The sequence below is a fragment of the Rhamphochromis sp. 'chilingali' genome (genome assembly GCF_963969265.1).
Source record: "Rhamphochromis sp. 'chilingali' genome assembly, chromosome: 12".
Lineage (NCBI taxonomy): Eukaryota > Metazoa > Chordata > Actinopteri > Cichliformes > Cichlidae > Rhamphochromis > Rhamphochromis sp. 'chilingali'.
The window spans coordinates 21,327,974-21,347,127 of NC_137939.1; the positions used below are offsets into that span (position 1 = coordinate 21,327,974).

Genomic DNA, 19,154 nt, shown 5'->3' on the forward strand with positions numbered 1-19,154 from the left:
TATATATATATATATATATATATATATATATATATATACTTATCTCATGTGACTGTAACATCTGGACATGTGTGCGTTACTCATGTTCTTTCCACTCTGCAATAACATGACTGAACATTATTTTGTGGTCATGTGTTACAGTGGTTAACCCTAAATTGATGTTAAAAGCTAACTCTAAGAATGATAATAAAATAAAGTTTTGGGTATCCCTTTAAAATTCCAAGATACAGAAGCTGGTTTCAATATTTAGTCATATGAAACATCCTAGAAATACTTTCACTTTATTTAAAATCAGATATAACAGTCTTAATACAGAGGTGGCATTAGTAGTAAAAAAAAAAAACAAAAAAACCTGCTGTTACATAAATATTAATCATTTTTACTGTGAGTGAAATTAGGAGACCGGTTCATGTGTGACCTCTGATTTTATAGTTGATTTATGGCTCACAATTGATTCCTCAAATGGTTTGACATCTTGTTTCATACAGAATCAGATTTGAAACTGACAAATGAATTGTTAGTCCATGGAGAGATTTTATTTTCCTTTATTTGTAGTTCCCTTTTTGTGGCACAGTTGCGGACACGATAACCTCCATGTCTGTGTGGGTTATCTCTGGGTAGTCTGGCTTCCTCCCATAGTCCTAAGACAGGCATGAGGTTAGGATATTTTATTATCTAAATTGCCCATAGGTATGAATGTGACTAGTTGTCTGTCCTGCATTTTAGCCTTGTGACAGATTGGGCACCTGTTCAGAGTATAGCCCACCTGTCACCCTAGGACAGCTGGAATAGGCTTTAGCCCCCTTGGCGACTGTGAATTGGATAAGCAGAAAAAAATTGAATTGATAGATGGTTCCCCTTCAGGTGAAAGTAGGATACTTCCCTTCTATGAAACTGCAAGTATTCAAAAATAATAGATTTCTTGAAATTAGCAGGAAAAAAAAAATGATAGAACCAATCTAGATCAGTCCTTGTAACCCATTTTTATCAACATGATAAACTGTTCCACTTCCATCTCCTGTGATCCGCAGCAAGTGTCTCTTTCCTAATAGGATAACTGAACAATGTATATTTGTATTTTACAAAAGAGATAAAAGCTTTGTTTAAAAAGAAAATCACATCTCTATAGAAAAATTATTCCAACTTTTCTACATTTTATTCCATAAATGCCTGAAAGTTGTGCTGTCTGCAAGGATAGGGAGGGCTTAAACAGCACTTTACTCTCAAGCTGTGTCCTGCTGACAAATAAAAGTTCCTCCAGGTTCTAAATTGAAGGTGGAGGATGCAGGGATAGTGAAACCACATGACAAATAGCTCTGTGTATTTCAGAAGCACAGTCTGACATCTGAGTGTTAAGCCAGGGAGTAGATGGTATTTATTGGTGAGTGCAGCTCCAGACTTCCACCAAAGTCCAACTCCCTGACGTCTCTCCTGGTTCCTGTGTACTGGCCAATGAATGAGCCATCTTCATTGAATGGTATCTCGCCCCCTTCTCCATATTCCACCAGACTGTCATCGCTGTCTGATCGCTTCATCATTGCCTCAATAGATGGCTGACCTCTTTGAAGCCCTCGTTCCTCTTCTCTACAAAAAACAATGAAGGAATGAATGATTAAAAAATAAATAAAAACTCAAGATATTATGGAAAAGATAAAAAAATAAAATGATTCAATCTTATTATAAAGTAGTTGTAAAGAATTTGCAGTACTAAATGATCATACCTGCGAGGGTAGGGGAGAGTGGACACACGTGCTATTCTAAAATATGAAAAGAATTCAGTGTGTCAGAGGACTGACTACATATTGCAAGTACAAATACAGTTTTTGCATCTTTCCAGGATCGCACAGGTATAATATCAAAGTGTCAATATTTGTTTTTTTTTCATACCTTTCAAGGGATCTTTGAAAAAGAAAAGGATTGAGGTTTTGGAGGGGAAGGGTTTAGATAGAAAAGGCAGAGTAAAAAAAAGAAAAACACAGATTAATGTAATTATGATCAAAGAGTTATTATAAATCAAATGAAAATAAGATTTGAACCTGTGCATTGTGATGCTAAAATCTAATCAAAATTAAAGATACCCAATGGAGTTGTAAATCAACATTAAAGTTATAAAGAAATAATGGTATATAAGTATTTAGTTCCCTGCTGTTCCACTGATCACATACATGCAGAAGGAGGGTGCAATGTGCTAGCAAAATAAAATGTTAAGTGTAACGTGTTTATGATGAAGGACACGGGAACAGCAGTTCCACTGGGCAGCTTTAATTTATGAAACCAAGAGAAAAATGCACAGGAGCAAATGGATAATAGGTAAACAAATAGGCTGTTTTTATCTAATTTTTCAGGGTTTCAAAGTTTTAATTTTAGTTATAGTTTTCAACAGTGATAGTGTGGTGCAGTGTTACAGTATAACAATAACAAACATAATACACATCTTCCTTGTCGAGTATTATTACTGTGCAATTACAAAATAAATTACATGACTTAAGAAACATTGCAAACATTGAATACTTTGTAAAGCAGTTTGGTAAGATAATATTATTTACTGATTTGAGGTGTTGTTAAATCACAACTTCCCTCAGGGAGAAGCAGTAAAAGTTTTTGTTAGTGTCTGAATTTAAAAATTCATTCATTTTCCAGAGAAGGTAAAACTTACCGATAATCAAATGATCCCTCCTGATCTTTGTCATCCACCTGCTCCAGTGAAATGTCCTTTTTATCCCGTACTGAAATAGTACCAATGAGCTTTATTAACACCATGGAGCCTGAATATGACTATAACTAACAATTTTTTTGATAGTTTGTATTTCTTTTTAAAAAATAAATTAATTGTTTGTTTTATACTGTATTAAAATTTGGTAAAACATCCCAAATGACAACACCCAAGATGTTTTAAAATTCTATTCAACCAACACTACAAAATGTAAGGCCTTAAAATTTTTCTACAGCTACAGTTAGGCATCACCACCCTACCTGGGTATTTTCCTCCTCTGCTCCGCTTGATGAAACAGACGATGAGAAGGATTAGCACGATGAGAGCCACAGCGCACATTATCCCAATGAACCAGCCCTGAGTGGTGATATCCACCTGATCCTGAGCATAAACTGAGACATGCAAGGGCACACATCATTAAGTAAACCAACGTGAACATAGTCATTTAGTGTTTATTTTATTTGTCTGAGTAGGTGGCTCTAAAGTGTTGTGATTTACACATTTGCTGGGCATGTGCTGAGCTACTTGCTGTGACCCCTTGTGACAATGGAGCAGCTTTAAGCAGTTTTAGCTGAAGAAAGGACTTAATTACTCTCTGTAGTGTAGTGGGGTGATTCCTCTGTATGCCATTCGCCTATCCCTAGGCGAGTTCGTGCTGCCACAGAAAATCTGTATCGAGTGTATCGGTCATATCGGCGGATTGAGAAGCTTGTCACATTAGGAGGAAGCTCTTCAACTCGCAGCTCCTCTCCCCTGGTGGCGTTCACTGTGGAGAGAGTGGGCATTTCCTTTTATAGGGAGAACTGTTGATACTGGTGCTGAGCTATTAACTACCTCCCCTACTCAGAGAGTGACTATGCAAGTGTTCATAAGAACGTGCTTTAGTCATATTCTGATCTTTTTAAGTGCTTATTTAAGAGCACTGTTGAGTTACATAGATGAGGACCTTTGCCAGCTTTACTAGAATAATCAGATTCCTGTTCTTTCAGAGTGTTTTCAGCTCATACCTGTCTGGTACTTGAGGGAATACCCAGTAATTATGCCATTGGGCTCTGCTGGCAGGCCCCAGTCAACATAAATACTGTCCAGATGTCGCTGTTGGATCCTGAAGGATCTAGGAGCAGATGGTACTACAGGAGAGAACACAGCAGCAGATGATAAACATACCAGGGGGAGGAAAAACACATTAATTTGTGAATTGCTTGTGATTGATAGAGGCTAATCTCTAAAATTATTGTTTTGTTGACAAAGTGGTAACACTTTTACCTCCTTCAGGTGTTGAGAAATGTATGTTATTACTTTGCGGCCCTTCGTATCGACTGTTTGCCACAACTATGTACATTTTGTAGTTGCTGTAGGGAATAAGCTCATCAAGGACCCCAGAGGGGTCTGGGCCATTGATAGGAAATTCTTTGGACTTCATCCCTCTGTCAACCCAATGCCACCTCAGCTGGCTGCTGTCCCTCCAGTAGTAGACCTGAGAGACGAGAGACAACACACATTTTAGATCTTCTGCTCTCCAAACAAGCAATCGAGTATTCACGTTACATAGCAACATGAAACTCAGTAATCTTTCTACTGTATGATTTTATCAACCTAAGCTTGATTTCCTCTTAAGATGGCAAAAGCAGATAAAACAATGACAGACCAATTAAGCCAGAGTTTCTTTTACATGAGGGTAAAGGTTTTTTTTTCCTTGAAATTAGCCGAAAAGATAGATAAGTTCATACATAAAAAATTATATTATTATTCAGAATTTCAGTAATATCTAATGTATAGTGTAACTGATTAATTACTGGATGGTCAGGCCCACTATTTAATATATAATGTGGTTGCTGCAAGCTGCTCTCCCGGTGTACTGATAATACAGTGAAAAATGAAATTTTAGAAATCAAATGATAAAGCAACAGCTCAAAATGTAATTTAACTGAATGGCAATTATGGAAAATGCAGAATGGGTTAACTGGGTTAGCTTAAAAACTGTTTTGCATTTGATTCTTTTAGATGTATAGTATATAACTTTTCACACAGAGCACACTCTGAGACTTCTTTCTCAGCTGGTATTAATGTTTTAGACACCATTATATCAAATGAAACCTGGCATATTTTAGTCTTTTGATTGCGTTCATCACCAGCTGCATTTCATTAAATTAAAATGATTAAATGCCCTTAGTTTTGAATGTCAATAAATAAAAATGTAGTGCAAATTTACTGTCCATTATCAAATGCTGAATTCACCTTGTATTCTTTCAGTTCTCCCATAATTGTGTCACTTGTCACTGGATCCCAGTGTAGAGTCACCTGAGTGCTCTCGATGTCGGACACTCTCAGGTTCAGGGGTGCTGTTGTTGGGCCTTGGGGAAAACAGAGATGGCACTGAATTTCGTCTTTGCTATCAGTGAGCATAAAACATGTAATGACAAAAACCGTTTTCCTCCGAAATTATTCATGATTCCCTGCTTTTGTCTCACCAGGAATACTTGGATGTAAACTGACCTCATTATTTGAGATTCTGCCCATGTTAATACTGAACACCCACCATTATTGTAAATTGAATATCAGCTGACAGCCAGTCTGACAAAAAACTAAATGCAAAAAATTAATCAGGGGAACAGTCTGGCTTTAGATGGTGCTTTATACCAAATTAAAGAAAGTCTATCTATAGAACAGTTTGTAATCTCTAATGTAGTGAAGCAGAGAATCTACCGAAGTACAATGAAGTTCACCAACATGTATTGATTTCCTTCCAAAATTCCTACTCCTTACTATGTTATGATAAAAGAAATGTAGGTACGTACGGCCTTCACCAGAATAACCAATGACAACAGAAGACTCTGGTCCCAGCCCAAAGTCATTCACTGCCTGGACTTTGATCTCATAAGGAGTAAAGGTATCCGCATCATAGATGTAATATTTTAGCCACTTAGTGGTTGCATTCTTCCACTCCTCTCGAGAATCTCTCCTTCTCCACCAGACCAGATACTTTAGATGGGGTCCATTCCACTCTCTGTAGGTTAGAGGCTAAAAGCATGTTTTTATAAAATTAGAAAGCTTTATTGTGCGAAGATATGTGAAGATATTAGTGATAAATAAAAGGATTATGTAAATTCTGATTACCTCCCAGCTGATTTCCATGTTATTTCTCCATGTACCAACGCCTTTTAAATTCTTTGGGATTATATCTGGAGCTGTGCAAAAAAAATGAACACAATTTTGAAAAACTGTTTGTGATTCAGAGAGATACATTTACTACAGTTGAAACATAAGCTAGCTAGCTAATGGAACCTAGCTTAGCATAAAGATCAGAAGTTGGGAGTTGGGAGGTGCCTGGTTTTGCAAAACATCTAAAAGCTTATTTCTGGGACTTTTAGTGATTAACTTATTACTTGTCATTTATTTACTCAAAAGGAAAAATAACTGCAAAAGTAACAAATCTTTTTTTATCACTCGAGAACAAGACCCTGAGATACATAAACTCCTCCACTTGGGGCAGGAACTCGTCCCTGACCCGGAGTGGGCACTCCACCCTTTTCCGGCTGAGGACCATGGCCTCAGATTTGGAGGTGCTGCGAACCGTTCCAAGGCAAGCTGGAGGCCATCACCCGATGAAGCCAACAGAACCACATCATCTGCAAAAAGCAGAGAGGAGATCCTGAGGCCACCCAAGTGAAAGCCTTCCGCCACTTTGCTACATCTAGAAAATCTGTCGATAAAAATTATGAACAGAATTGGTGACAAATGGCAGGCCTGGCGAACCCTTCACCCACTAGGAACGAGTCTGAATATTGCCGGCTATGCGGACCAAGCTCTTGCAATGGTTGTATAAGGATTGAATGGCCCGTAGCAATGGGCCAGACACCCCATACTCCTGGAGCAAGCCCGTGGGACACGGTTGAATGCCTTCTCCAAGTCCACAAAACACATGTAGACTGGTTGAGTCCCACAGGCTAACCAAGCACGATAGGACTCCTTCTTCAGCTTGGTGGCTCCCCTCACCTCTGGGGTCCACCGTTTGGTTCGGGGATTACCACCACAACAGGCACCAAGTACCTTGACGCCGTGGATCAGTGCAGCGGCTTCGGCAATGGAGGTGCTGAACATGGTCCATTCGGACTCAATGTCCTCAGTCTCCGTCGGAATGCTGTTGAAGCTCTGCCGGAGGTGTGAATTGAAGATCTCGTGGACTGGGGCCTCTGCTAGACGTTCCCAGCACACCCTCACTGTATGTTTAGGCACGCCAGGTCTGTCCAGCGTCCTCCCTCGCCACCTGATCCAACTCACCACCAGGTGGTGATCAGTTGACAGCTCAGCCCCTCCCTTTACCCGAGTGTCCAAAACACATGTCCTCAGGTCTGGCGATACGATTACAAAATCGATCATCGACCTGTGGCCTAGAGTGTCCTGGTGCCACGTGCACTGATGGACACTCTTATGTTCGAACATGGTGTTCATTATGGCCAAACTGTGGTTTGCATAGAAGTCCAATAACAAAACACCGCTCGGGTTCAGATCCAGGAGGCTGTTCCTCCCAATCACGCCCTTCCAAGTCTCACTGTCATTGCCCACGTGAGCATTGAAGTCTCCCAGTAGGACAACGGAGTCCCCAGGAGGAGCACCCTCCAGTGCCACACCCAGGGACTCCAAGAAGGCTGGGTACTCTGAACTGCTGCTCGGCGCATAAGTGCCGACGGCGGTCAAGACCCATTCCCTGACCCGAAGGCGAAGGGAACGAACCCTCTCATCCACTGGGGAGAAACCCCAATATACCAAGCCCAAGGGATACCACGATACCCACCCCAGCCCGCCGCCTCTCACCAGGGGCAACTCCAGACTGAGACAGAGTCCAGCCCCTCTCCAGGAGGCTGGTTCCAGAGCCCAGACCATGCGTTGAGGTGAGGTCACACACTATCTCAGGCTCCTTCCCCACCAGAGAGGTGACATTCCATGTCCCAATTGCCAGTCTTGGTAGCCAGGACCTCCGCTCCTGGCTCCTGCCCGGCTCACATTGCACCCGACTCCTACGGTGGCTCCTGCGGGTGGTGGGCCTGCAGGAAGATGGGCCCATGTCCCTTTTTTGGGCTGTGCCTGGCCGGGCCTTAGTCCATGGGGCCCGGCCAGGCCAGATGCTTGCCCTCGGGCACCCTCCCCGGGCCTGGCTAAAGGGCGGGGCCCCTGTGACCCTATCCCGGGCAGGGTGAACTGTTCCCTCGATGGTCTTTTCATAGGGATCTTCTGAATTGCTTTTTGTCTGGTCCCTCACCCAGGACCAATTTGCCATGGGAGACCCTACTAGGGGGCAAAAGCCCCCAGACAACATAGCCCCTGGGATCCCTGGGACACAAACCCCTCCACCACGATAAGGTAGCGATTTGTGGAGTAATGATTCAAATCTGTAAAACATGGTGGAGACTCTGTCATGGTTTGGTCCTGCATTTCAGTCAGCAGTGTTGGAGATCTTGTCATGATTGATGGAATTATGATAGCATAAATGTAATGACAGATGAGCTACCGTATAATCTGGAAAGCATTTGATTGGCAATGGCTTCATTATTCAGCAACGCCAATGATCTCAAACACACAACCAGTGCACTAAAAGCATACCTGGATAGTAAAACACACAATGGAACACTTCAACCATGGATTGGCCTCCCCAGAGCCTGGAAAGCTACATTATTGAAGCTTGTAGGGATCTTCTTGACAGAAAAATAAAAAACTGCAAATATCCAAAAAGAGAACTATTCTAGAAGATTTCCTATAGAAATTACATTAAAGCTTGCCTAAGAGAGTTCAGGCTTTGTTAAATAATAAAGGTGGTCATACCAAATACTAACTTTGAAGCTCATTAGACTTATAAAAACTTTGTTTTTGCCTCATATACTGTATTTCCACACATTTACAATTTTCCTAGCAAAATATAAAGAAATAAGAGGTACTTCAAAACTTTTGCACAACATTGTCATATATCCCAGTCTTTACTCTGAGTATTTATTGTCCCAAACAAAAACATATGACACCCACGTGCACCGCTGGTCTGAAAACGCTTAGATGGACGACTAGGGCGACTAGCTCCAATTTCGTTAATAGCGATGACTCTGAACTCATAGTACGTAAAAGGTATGAGATGCAAAATGACAGAGTTGAGGTTCCCTGGGTACGTTGAAAGATTTCTCCACTTTCCAGGCAACCAATCATCGTCGTCATACTGCACTAAGAACTCTGCGAGAGAACAAAGAATGCAAAAACAACCAAAATGCTAGTCAATACAGCAAAAGAGTCCTCAAAAATGGTAATAATGTTTAAAAAAGTATTTACTTTTGTAATTTTTTGAGTTTTCATCTTTTACCTGTTATGGGGCTGTGGTTGCTATCTCCAGGAACCCAGCTCAGTCTTACAGTACGTTCATATGGATCAGATAACTCCAAGTTAGTGGGAGGATTTGGACGGTCTATAAATAAATTAAATACAGAAATAATTAAAAAGACATTTCAGCATGTCATATGGTTGATAAAATATCTTTGGTTTCAGTGTTTCATACCCATCACCATTAGGTGTGCTGAGGCAGATTTCTGTTCAAGCTCACTCTTGATGACACATGTATAATTTCCCTCATCGCCTGTGTTTACATTAGTAATCACTAGATTTGATTCATCCATTGAGATTCTGAGAAATTGAATAAAATTGGTGAGACCTAGAAGCTCATTTGATTACACTGAAACTAATAATATGAACTTAGTTGCACAAACGGGCCTCATATATGTACTCATATATGCATAAATGTACTTTAATTAACAGTAAATAATACACAATAATCCTACCTCCAACCAAGAGTGAGATGCTTTTTGTTTTTCAGCCAAGTGGTTGTGATAGGAGTCGTGACATCTGCTGTTACACCACACTCCAGGCGGACATCACTTGCACGCATGACTTTCATACTCTGTGGTCTTGTGACAATTAATATGGGTTCTGCAAACAAAATAAATACAATAATGTACAATGAAAAAAAAATTATGTCAAATTTTATTGCCAATTCAATTATTTTTTATTTTAATGACTCTTCACCTTTGACCTCTACTCTGACTTGATCCTCATCTCTCCCTGCAATGTTGCTGACTACACACACGTAAGTTCCTTGGTCTTCTATCTTGATATGTTTAATCTCCAGAGTCCCATTGCTGTGGGTTTTAAAACGATTTCCTTCAAGATTTCCTTGCCCATATTTGGACCTGTGTAAGAAGAAGCATGGACATATGTTAAGACACACACTTACTGTGAGTGGATTTATAAATCATAACAGTGTCACACGCCATCTTACCATCTCAACTCAGGCACTGGAGAACCAAAGTACTGGCAATCTAAAAAGGTACGACTACCCTCAGTCACTTTGATGAATTCATTTCTTGCCCCAAGGATTCGTGGCGTTGCATCTATGGGAAAAGGGAGCAACTGCAGCATCATCAGTGATTATTTGACTTCAATATGCACCCAGTATACTCTCCCATGATATAAAAAAAAGCAAATTTGGCCTAAACAATGCATCATGGCAAGGACACGAGCGGTAGAAAAACGTGTTATTTCTACCTCAGATAGGGAATGACCGGTCCAAAATGTGATTATTTAATTAAACCCTCATCTGTAAGAACTGAACTACATAATTTGTTAAGTATTTTGCCATTGTTGATAGATGTGCATGGTTGATTTTATTACTCTTTATTATCCTAAGCCTATACTGAACTGCAAATCTTTAAACCTGATACACATAAAAACTCAATGTTACGTCAAAACAATCGGCAGCGAAATTAAAGGATTATTATTTAAATGTAATATTTACTATATAAAATATGGAACTGTGACTGCCTATTGTGCTTAATAAATTGACCTATTACATTTTCAAATGTAGTTTTGAGTAAAGAAAGTTAAAAAAAAATGCTAACAAACAGTTTCACTCTCCTAAAGAGTAACTTTTCAAATGAGTAATTATAAATCGGTGTAAAGCAGGGGTCTCAAACTTAAATGAGCTGTGGGCCACTGCTGGCACTGTCATCTCATTGGAGGGCCACTTTAGTGTTCAAGTAGCACAGAAAAAAAACAAGAAAACACCCATAAATATTTGCAAAAATCTAGCATTTTGTTTGTTTTTTAAAATATTGTATAACGAGACAAAATTGCAAACGTGAACTCATTTTTTTTTCTCACTCTTAACCAAATGAAGCCTTTTATTGAACTATCAAATTAACACACTGGTACTGGTCTTTCTGGCCAGATATGTAGCAGCACTTCTGCTATAATTTTGTTCATATTTAACAAAATAAAAATGCAGACATAAGTGTACACATTCGTTTTCTTTAAAAAATAACTCTGTTTTAATTAATGTTATGAATGACAGTGGCTGGTAACTTACGTAGCACATTAATAAATGCATTGGCCAGTAAGTAGCCGTACTGATTTGAAGCATTGCATTGGTAGACAGCAGTGTTTTCAGTTGTTACACTGCGGAAGATTAGCGTTTCTCCTGAAACCTGTCTGTTAGGCAGTGGTGTAGCAGCTGAAAAAAACCCCACCAAAAAGGAAAAATAAAAGTTAGGCACAATATTTTTTTATTCATTTTTATGCCTTTTAGACAAGATCTCCTAAAACATACTTTCAATCGGTTCTCCGTTAATGAACCAGCTGATTGTGGGACGAGGAGCCCCATCAGCGCGACACACCAACCGTCCATTTTCCTCTGGTGCCAAAATCAGGTTGGTGGGTTTTTCCAACCAGAAAGGAGTCGCTGTCAAACAGAAAATATGTTATTAGTTTGGATTATAATGATCAGTCCAAACATAAAATACTCTATGTTTCTGAAGAACTCACCTTTGACCCTGACAGTTATTGTGTGCTCAGCGTAGCCTAACCTATTTTTAGCAGTGCAGGTGTATTCACCTGCATCTTCAAAAGATGCTTTTGGGATTTGAATCATTTTGTTGAAGTTCTTCACTTTCATGCGAGATGCCACTTGCAAGTCCTCTCCATCCTTGGCCCAGGTAATGTGAGGAGTTGGCCTTAATAATCACAAACAAGGCTTTACACAGGATAACTTTCATGAATTCAAGGTGAAAATACTTACACTAAACACAAAATAAACTGTTGTATAATCATTTGTAGCATAAACTTGAAATTAGAAATTTTTTTGTGTGTGTGATCCTTATTGAAGACTCACATTCCTGCAGCAATGCACTCCAGGAGCAGCTCCTCCCCCTGCAGGACCAATATTGAGCTTGATGAGCCTGTAGGAGACAGCCAGGTGGGAGCAGCCTCAACCACTGCATGAGCTTTGGAGAAAAATAACCAGAAAATCCCCGTCAAATACCTCAAACATTGAGTCATCACACTCCTCATCCAAAACAGCAAGTATAAAAGATTAATAATTAACATTTCAGCCTTGTGGCACACGGGCACCTACTCAACCAGTGAGCTAAACTAGCTCCAAAAGGAAAAGGATTTTAATTTGTCATGTGCTGGTAGTGATTATATTTAGTGGCATCTTCCTGTGTTTCAAACAACATATGCTAACATCCCAACTTGTTATTTGATTAATTTTTGTCTACTGCATTTATTAATGTGCTGTGCCTGTACTCTATGTTTGGTCAACGTCTGAAATGTACCTGTGCTATTTGCATGTTATGTGTAAAGGGCTGGGTGGGTGCCTATAAAGTGGCTTCAAACAGTGACAAATGGTAGAAAGGTGATCTGGAATAAGAGCAAAATGACAAGACACGGGGCAAAATAGTATTGTGGGAGACCTCACCCCCTCCATGGGCTGTATTACTAACAGACAGAAGAAGTGGCTGACATCCTACCAGGCAGTCTAAAGGACAGCACAGAGACTCTGCCTAAGCACCAGATCCATACAGGATCCAGTTTGCAGATAGTGCAAAAATGCTATGTCCAGCACATAGTAGCAGGCTGTACGATGCAAACTTGGACAGCATACAGTATCATGTGATCATGATTATGTAGTTGAATATCTCCAGTCCTGATGGGAGACACCTCTAAAGATGGTTAAGAAAAACAGGGGTAAGGTTCTACAGAAGTTCAGCTTCCAGACAGTTTCTGGCAAACCAGTCTGAAATACTAGTGGTTGACTAGAACCCAAAGATAGCAGCTCTGATAGATAAACTAATACCAGCCAACAGCCACATTAAAGGATTAGCACAATGGAACTAAGAAGTACCAAGAGCTGAGATATTAAAAGGAGCAGATGTGGAGGATAAAGTCCAGAAGGGTCCCAGTAGTAGACCCATGTAATAGGACTATTAGGTGCTGTGAAAGGGAAACTGGAAGAGTGGTTCCAGCTGATTTCAGGATTAGATATTGTGCAGAACCTCCAAACTGAAAAGCCTTGAGGATGTAGGACATTTAGAAATAATTATGAACACAGTTATACTCACTCGTAAGCACCTTCACAACTACAGGCATCTTCTGCTGGATGACATTTTTGTACGGGAATCGGGCATTACAGCAGTAATCAGCAACAGAGTCATTGAACAACACATTAGAGAAATATAGATCTCCATTGACTCCCATGGAAACCCTGCGGTCCTGCCGCACAGGCTGCATGGTGGGGAAAGCTGTCTGAATGGGCCAGTTGAAAGGTCTCGCATATGAACCTGAAATGAAGGACAGAGTTAAAAATTCCTTATTCACATTGCTTTAGAAGTGTAATGCCAATGGTGGCCCTGAAAAGTAAAATGCACCGCAACCCAAGGAAATGCCATCAAATGGACAAATGCATCAAAAGTGCACAAAATACAACAGAAGTAGAAAAAAAGTCACGGTGGAAGCCTCAATACAACACAACAGATGTAGAAAAACACCACAAAAGCTCATAAAACAATAGAAGTTATTTAGGTGAGACAGTAGCCTGATGGTGTCATGGTACTGAGACCCAGTGGTGTGTGTATTTTAGTTTTATTTCGTGGATTATTGTATTTTTCCCTGTCTCCCGTTTTATTCTGAAAGAGTCTGCGGTGTTTTTGTGACTGTGTTTAGCTTCATGTCCCTGTGAGTCATTATGCTTAATTTCAGTCAGCTGTTTCCCCATGTGTTCTCACTTCCCCTGATCAGCTCCTGTGTATTTAAGTCTTCTGTTTTCTGTGTTTCATTGTCAGGTTGTCTGTTATTCTCTCCACAGTTTTCATAGTCTGTCATATTGTTCACAGTTTTTTCATAGTGTTCTTAGTTTTTTTTTCTAATAGTTTCTTGTTTGCTGCTGTTTTTTCAGCCAAAATAAAGGCTCGTTTTGTGTTAGAACCTGCAATTCCTCTGTCAGCTTCTGCTTTTGGGTCCTGTTTCTAAAACACCGGCACACCCCACCGTGACAGATGGAACTGGTTACAAATAATAGCAAGCATGTATTTACAGTATTATATGAATCATGCGATTAGAACACACAAAACTTTGCATCTTCATTTCCCTCACAACATAGATCAATCCTGCAGTTCTTCTCAGTGCATATCAGTGCAATCTGAAGCTGTTACATCATGCTATTATCTCCCTCTATTCTATTTTCATTATGTTTTATTCCACTTTTGTTGTGTTTTAAGTGCTTTTGTAGCATTATTCTTTTTGCTGATGTTTTCTTAGGTTGCAGTGCATTTGACCTCTTAGGGCCAACATAGATACCACATGATCAAAATCTTCCTGTTTTTGCTCATTTGACCCTAGACTTGATCTAGCATTTCATTTGGTATCAGACACTTACAACTGGACATCCAGTATGTTTCAGGTTTAAGTGGGCCAGGTGGAGGGTCACAGGACAGGACAAGTGGTAAGCCAGCACTCACCACCACAGGCTCCACAATCTCTCTTGGCCACACAGGGGGTCCTGCACAAATAGAATCAAACTCCTCTCAGCTGCAAAGTTTGCTTGACACTGCTCATTAAATTCTGGCTGATGCTGGATGTTTTGGCCCCATGCCAATTACTGGTATACTTGCTAATATTTAATATACATATTGTTGTTTTGGGTCTTGGATCTTCTGGTTTTCTGTGTTTCTAGTTGTATTTTAAGTTTAAATTTAATTTAATAAATGGAAAAGACCATAGCAAATTATTCTTTAAACAATGAAAGCCTTTTGGGATGGAAACAGTTTGTTGTCATTTATTTATACATCCCAGATATTTTTAACCAATACACTGAAGTCATTGTATATCTTTTTCACTGCTAGATTCAGACAAACTTACTGTATAATTGTAGTATGATCTTGTGGGAGTATGCAGATCCATACTGGTTGGAGGCAATGCATTGATACTCTGCCTCATACTTTTCTGGATTGTTCCGGGCATAGATATCCAGAGTCCCTGAGCGCCTGCGCATTGACACCTGAGAGTCACGTGCCACATTGAAATACTTCCCATTACGCCTCCATGAGAAACTTCATAAATGAGCAAATGAAAAAAGGCCGGGAAAAAAAAATCAGTGGTTTGCCAATCTAAGTTTAAAAAAAAAATCAGTTCAGTGGATTATTTAGGTCTTACATAGGATGAGGGTTTCCTTTGGCTTCACACTCTATTACCATGGTCCCTTTGGGGTCAACAATGTGCTCTTTCATTGACTGCTTTATGATAGTAGGGGGTTGTCTGACTGCAGGCAGAGAAATAAAGTCAGTTTAAGAAGTAATGTGAAAAAACAATTCATAGACATAAATTTACAACTAGCCAATGGTCTTAAGATATTCGCTTACCTTCGAGAGGGACGTTCAAAGCCCCAACACTCTGCCATAAAAGTAGCAGCAGCGCTGGTTTGACCAGTGTCCCCATCTTTATATTTCATTTAGTCCAGAATTGATTGTGGTCACCTATTTCTCTACTCCTAGTTTGAACGAAAAGTAACACAAGACATCTAGAAGACATTACATCTTGAACAAATTATAAAGTGAAGAAAACATTTTACTCATAGTTCACAATCTAAACTGTACCTAAGCAAATATACTTTCAAATTTTCCTGTGACAAATGATAGCCGTATATTGTAGTTATTATGAGTGGCGCTTGAGGTGCAGTTATGAGATTTTTTAAAAAGTATGGAAATAAGACAAACATAATTTTTGCTACACAGTTTTGTATTTTTCTTGTTTGCGTGAAATACTGCATAATCTGACAGTCAGATATTACATATCTGAAACATGTGACAATTGAGTCTAAGCATAATAGGGTGGGAATAACTGGTTTACTATAAAACAATGTAGTATTAAAACTCTATTAGCATTAAACTGTTTTCTTTTTAAGGAAAAATCTTGTAGATGTAGTAAGTAAAATATTTCCCATTGAAAACCTAAAAGAAGTGACATAAAATTGCAGTATACGTGATGTGTATTTGTACTTAGAAACACTTGTTTAGAAGCTGCTGCTGTGTTAGATTTACTAACAGAATATTTTCACAACTGCGAGCAAACTACACAAACAACACAATCTGTGGTTATTAAGCTGTCTACAAGTGACTGCCTCCCACATATGTAAATGAATCCTCCGAATGCCTGACAAGAATAAATTGTGGTTAAGTTCATGTTGAAGGTCGAATACAATTAATCTGTCAGTGTGAACAAAAACCAATTCATTCGATGCCTATATTTAAAACTGTTTGCTATTAATATGTAATGAACTGTGGAATGTGTCAGGACTTCGAAACAAAAAAGTTATGCGAACCTACCTCACTTGTGCCAAATCAGGGTTTTCTCCTCCCCATCTCTGTTACTTTCACACAGCAACAATAATCCAATGACTTCAGGAAATTATTCTTGTTCTTGCAGTGTAGAAATTAATACTCCAGCCCTTCAAATATCAGGTCAAGAACCCTAGAGGAGTTCATACACATCAGTAATTGAGTTTCTGTCCGTCACTGCCACTTACACTCTGCCCACCCATCTCATGAATAATGAATGAGCACCACACAACACCTCCACCTCACCCACTTCACTGCTCTGACCAGGCTGTCATAATGCTGAACACTTCATCAACGTGGTCACAAAACTAATTTTGCACAATAAATAAATTGAAGTTCAAAGAATAACTTTTAAAAAATGACTACGGTATATCAAGAGAGGCTTGTCACATGGTTGAGCATATTTTGGCAGCACCTGTATTTTCTTCAGCTGAAAAATGTTTGCTTGATCCGGTGTGAGCAAAATCTGTTTAGTAAAAATGAGGCTGGACCACATGAAAGCAGAGAACAACCCAGATTCTGTACAGTTTGCATTCTTGCTGGTTATGATGACATCAAAATGTGGGCTTTATTGTTGAATGCAGAGAACTGGGAAGCAGAGCATGAAAGCAATATCTGTTTCCAGTGTATGAATACTGCATCTGGCACATCTCGTATCACATGACATCCTGACAAAGGCAATTGAAACAAGACTAATGTTTTGTTTTTGTTTTTTTGTTTTTCAAAATACCAATTATGATTTGATTGACTTTTTGTGAAAGAGAGTTTTCTACACTCAGTCATTCACACTCATTGGAAAGCAGGAAAAGGTCATTACCATTCATCTGAGAAAATCCTACGGGGTAGGCGGAGAGCAGTTTTCTTTTCTAGAAGGTGCCAAAGATGCAGGAGAAGCTGTATTTGTGTTAGACAAAAGCCATCTCACGGCTGTTGACAGTGTCCTGACCTGTGTAGGCTTTCAGGCATTCACATGCTGCATGTACAGACCAGCACCGACTGGATAGAACAATAGCTCGGTGTTGAGGTGGGGTAATATGAGGTGGCACTGCAACCTAAGGATTAAAATAAAAGTATAGTCAAAATTTGTATTTCCAAATCTTTAAAACTAAATATTATGATTAAGTAGTGCTTTATCATGGTAATAGATTTCTTTTCTTTCTTTTTTTTACTGAATAAAAAGAATTCAGAGAAGAGAGAATATCAGTGCATCTACAATGGAAACCATTACAATCCTCCATTAACATCAGAAACACATCTTGACTTGGCTCACATAGGACACAAAAGCACAAGGGGTGTGTTAAGCCCTTTGGCTCTCAGAATAAGCATTTTCCCCCCATAGATTGGACTGAAGCAGGCCTGACAGTGAGCCGTGATCAGTGCCATGCACCAGATTGCATGGCACTGAGGCAGACGAGGCCAGCTCGGTGACGACAAAAAGGTCTCTATGCTCGTAGGTCCCCTTTGGCACGAGTGCCCAGGGCTCGGGTAAGAGCAGATGGCATGTGAGAGGGAGTGTTCAACCACACAAGATGCTTGTTCAGAGTCAGAGCACCTATCGTTTGCGCTTTGACGTCACTGCATCAGAGAGAGCAGAAGAATAGGATGGAAAGAAACTTCTGTTGAGCAGGACACAGTGCGAAATTACATCATCACCACTGTGCAGCCAAAACAATACTGCCTCACTGAGCTGAATACTCATTTTATAGTTTGATGAGCGCAAACTGTAACAACATTTCTCCCCCAAAAATGTCCATGTGGAAAAAATGCATACACTTTATTACGAAGAAGTGCTCAGTTGAATGAAATACAATATAATATCTGTATTTTTTTATATTTGTATGACTACACATGTTACCATATTTTAAATACATGAGATCTAAATGTTTAACATCTTATGCACACATATTTTAATATTTAAAAGGTATCAGCTACTGTACCTTAGCTGTCATTTTGCACTGAATACAAAGTACATGGGGGTATGCATAGATGTTATAAATTTTACTAATTAAACTACAAATGTCACTTTCATGGGAAGAAGTCAGTGGCCATCTACAAAATCTCTGTGTGTCAATTAATCTAGAAAATTGTGGCACATTTCCATAGATATTTCAAAAGATGGACCTGATAGTGGTGTTAGAGGAAAAGCCAAAGGATTACATGAGTCATATGGATTTGTTCCTGGGACATCATGCATGAACACCGAATCCACCTCATGTTATAACATCACCGCTCCAAAAATGATGCTAATGCATATCAGTTCTCTAAATGTCAGGCGCAGGAACTGCACAACATAGTGCTCACTCTCACATAAATCTGCTGATGCATTTGTCGACCAGCCCCACATCTCAGTTCACACTATGACATCATTAAGACTTCCTTGAAAGACAGATGCAAGGAATAACACACTCATTGGCCCAACAAGACACTTGATGCTAATCGAAAGTTTTCTAATGTTCTTTATAACACCACATATACTGTAGTCCTAATTACAGTTGGTAAATGTGTAGTGTCCTACCTTTAAGTCTTTTTTGGTCTTTGGTTGCTTCTTCCACTTCGTGTTCAGCTGAAAGCAGATCCCTACCTTTTCCCGATCTTCTGTCACAGCAACATGTCCACACTGTGCCTTACCTCTCCAGCAACATCTGAGTATAGTACAATTCTTTTATTCCATTATGTTAAAAAAGGTGACAGAGCCTGGCAAGGGAGTCTGATTCGGATGGCTGTCCTTAGCCTGGGTCACA

The 19,154-nt window shown here is 39.6% G+C and overlaps 1 protein-coding gene across 1 annotated transcript; it reads right to left on the reverse strand.

The window, feature by feature from the left end:
- Positions 1–519: 519 nt before the first annotated feature.
- nfascb (neurofascin homolog (chicken) b) lies at positions 520–16,522 on the reverse strand. Its single transcript, XM_080899432.1, has 26 exons — positions 16,402–16,522; positions 15,439–15,566; positions 15,233–15,338; positions 14,939–15,129; positions 14,457–14,579; positions 13,144–13,362; positions 11,913–12,024; positions 11,567–11,754; positions 11,352–11,483; positions 11,112–11,255; positions 10,026–10,137; positions 9,773–9,936; positions 9,529–9,676; positions 9,249–9,373; positions 9,057–9,158; positions 8,732–8,929; positions 5,831–5,901; positions 5,512–5,734; positions 4,952–5,067; positions 3,980–4,190; positions 3,721–3,843; positions 3,306–3,479; positions 2,974–3,105; positions 2,657–2,726; positions 1,722–1,757; positions 520–1,584 (listed from the first exon to the last, which is right to left on the reverse strand). Exons 2-26 carry the CDS (start codon positions 15,512–15,514, stop codon positions 1,353–1,355), a joined length of 3,528 nt encoding a protein of 1,175 aa, XP_080755558.1. The 5' UTR covers positions 15,515–15,566; positions 16,402–16,522; the 3' UTR covers positions 520–1,352.
- Positions 16,523–19,154: the final 2,632 nt, after the last annotated feature.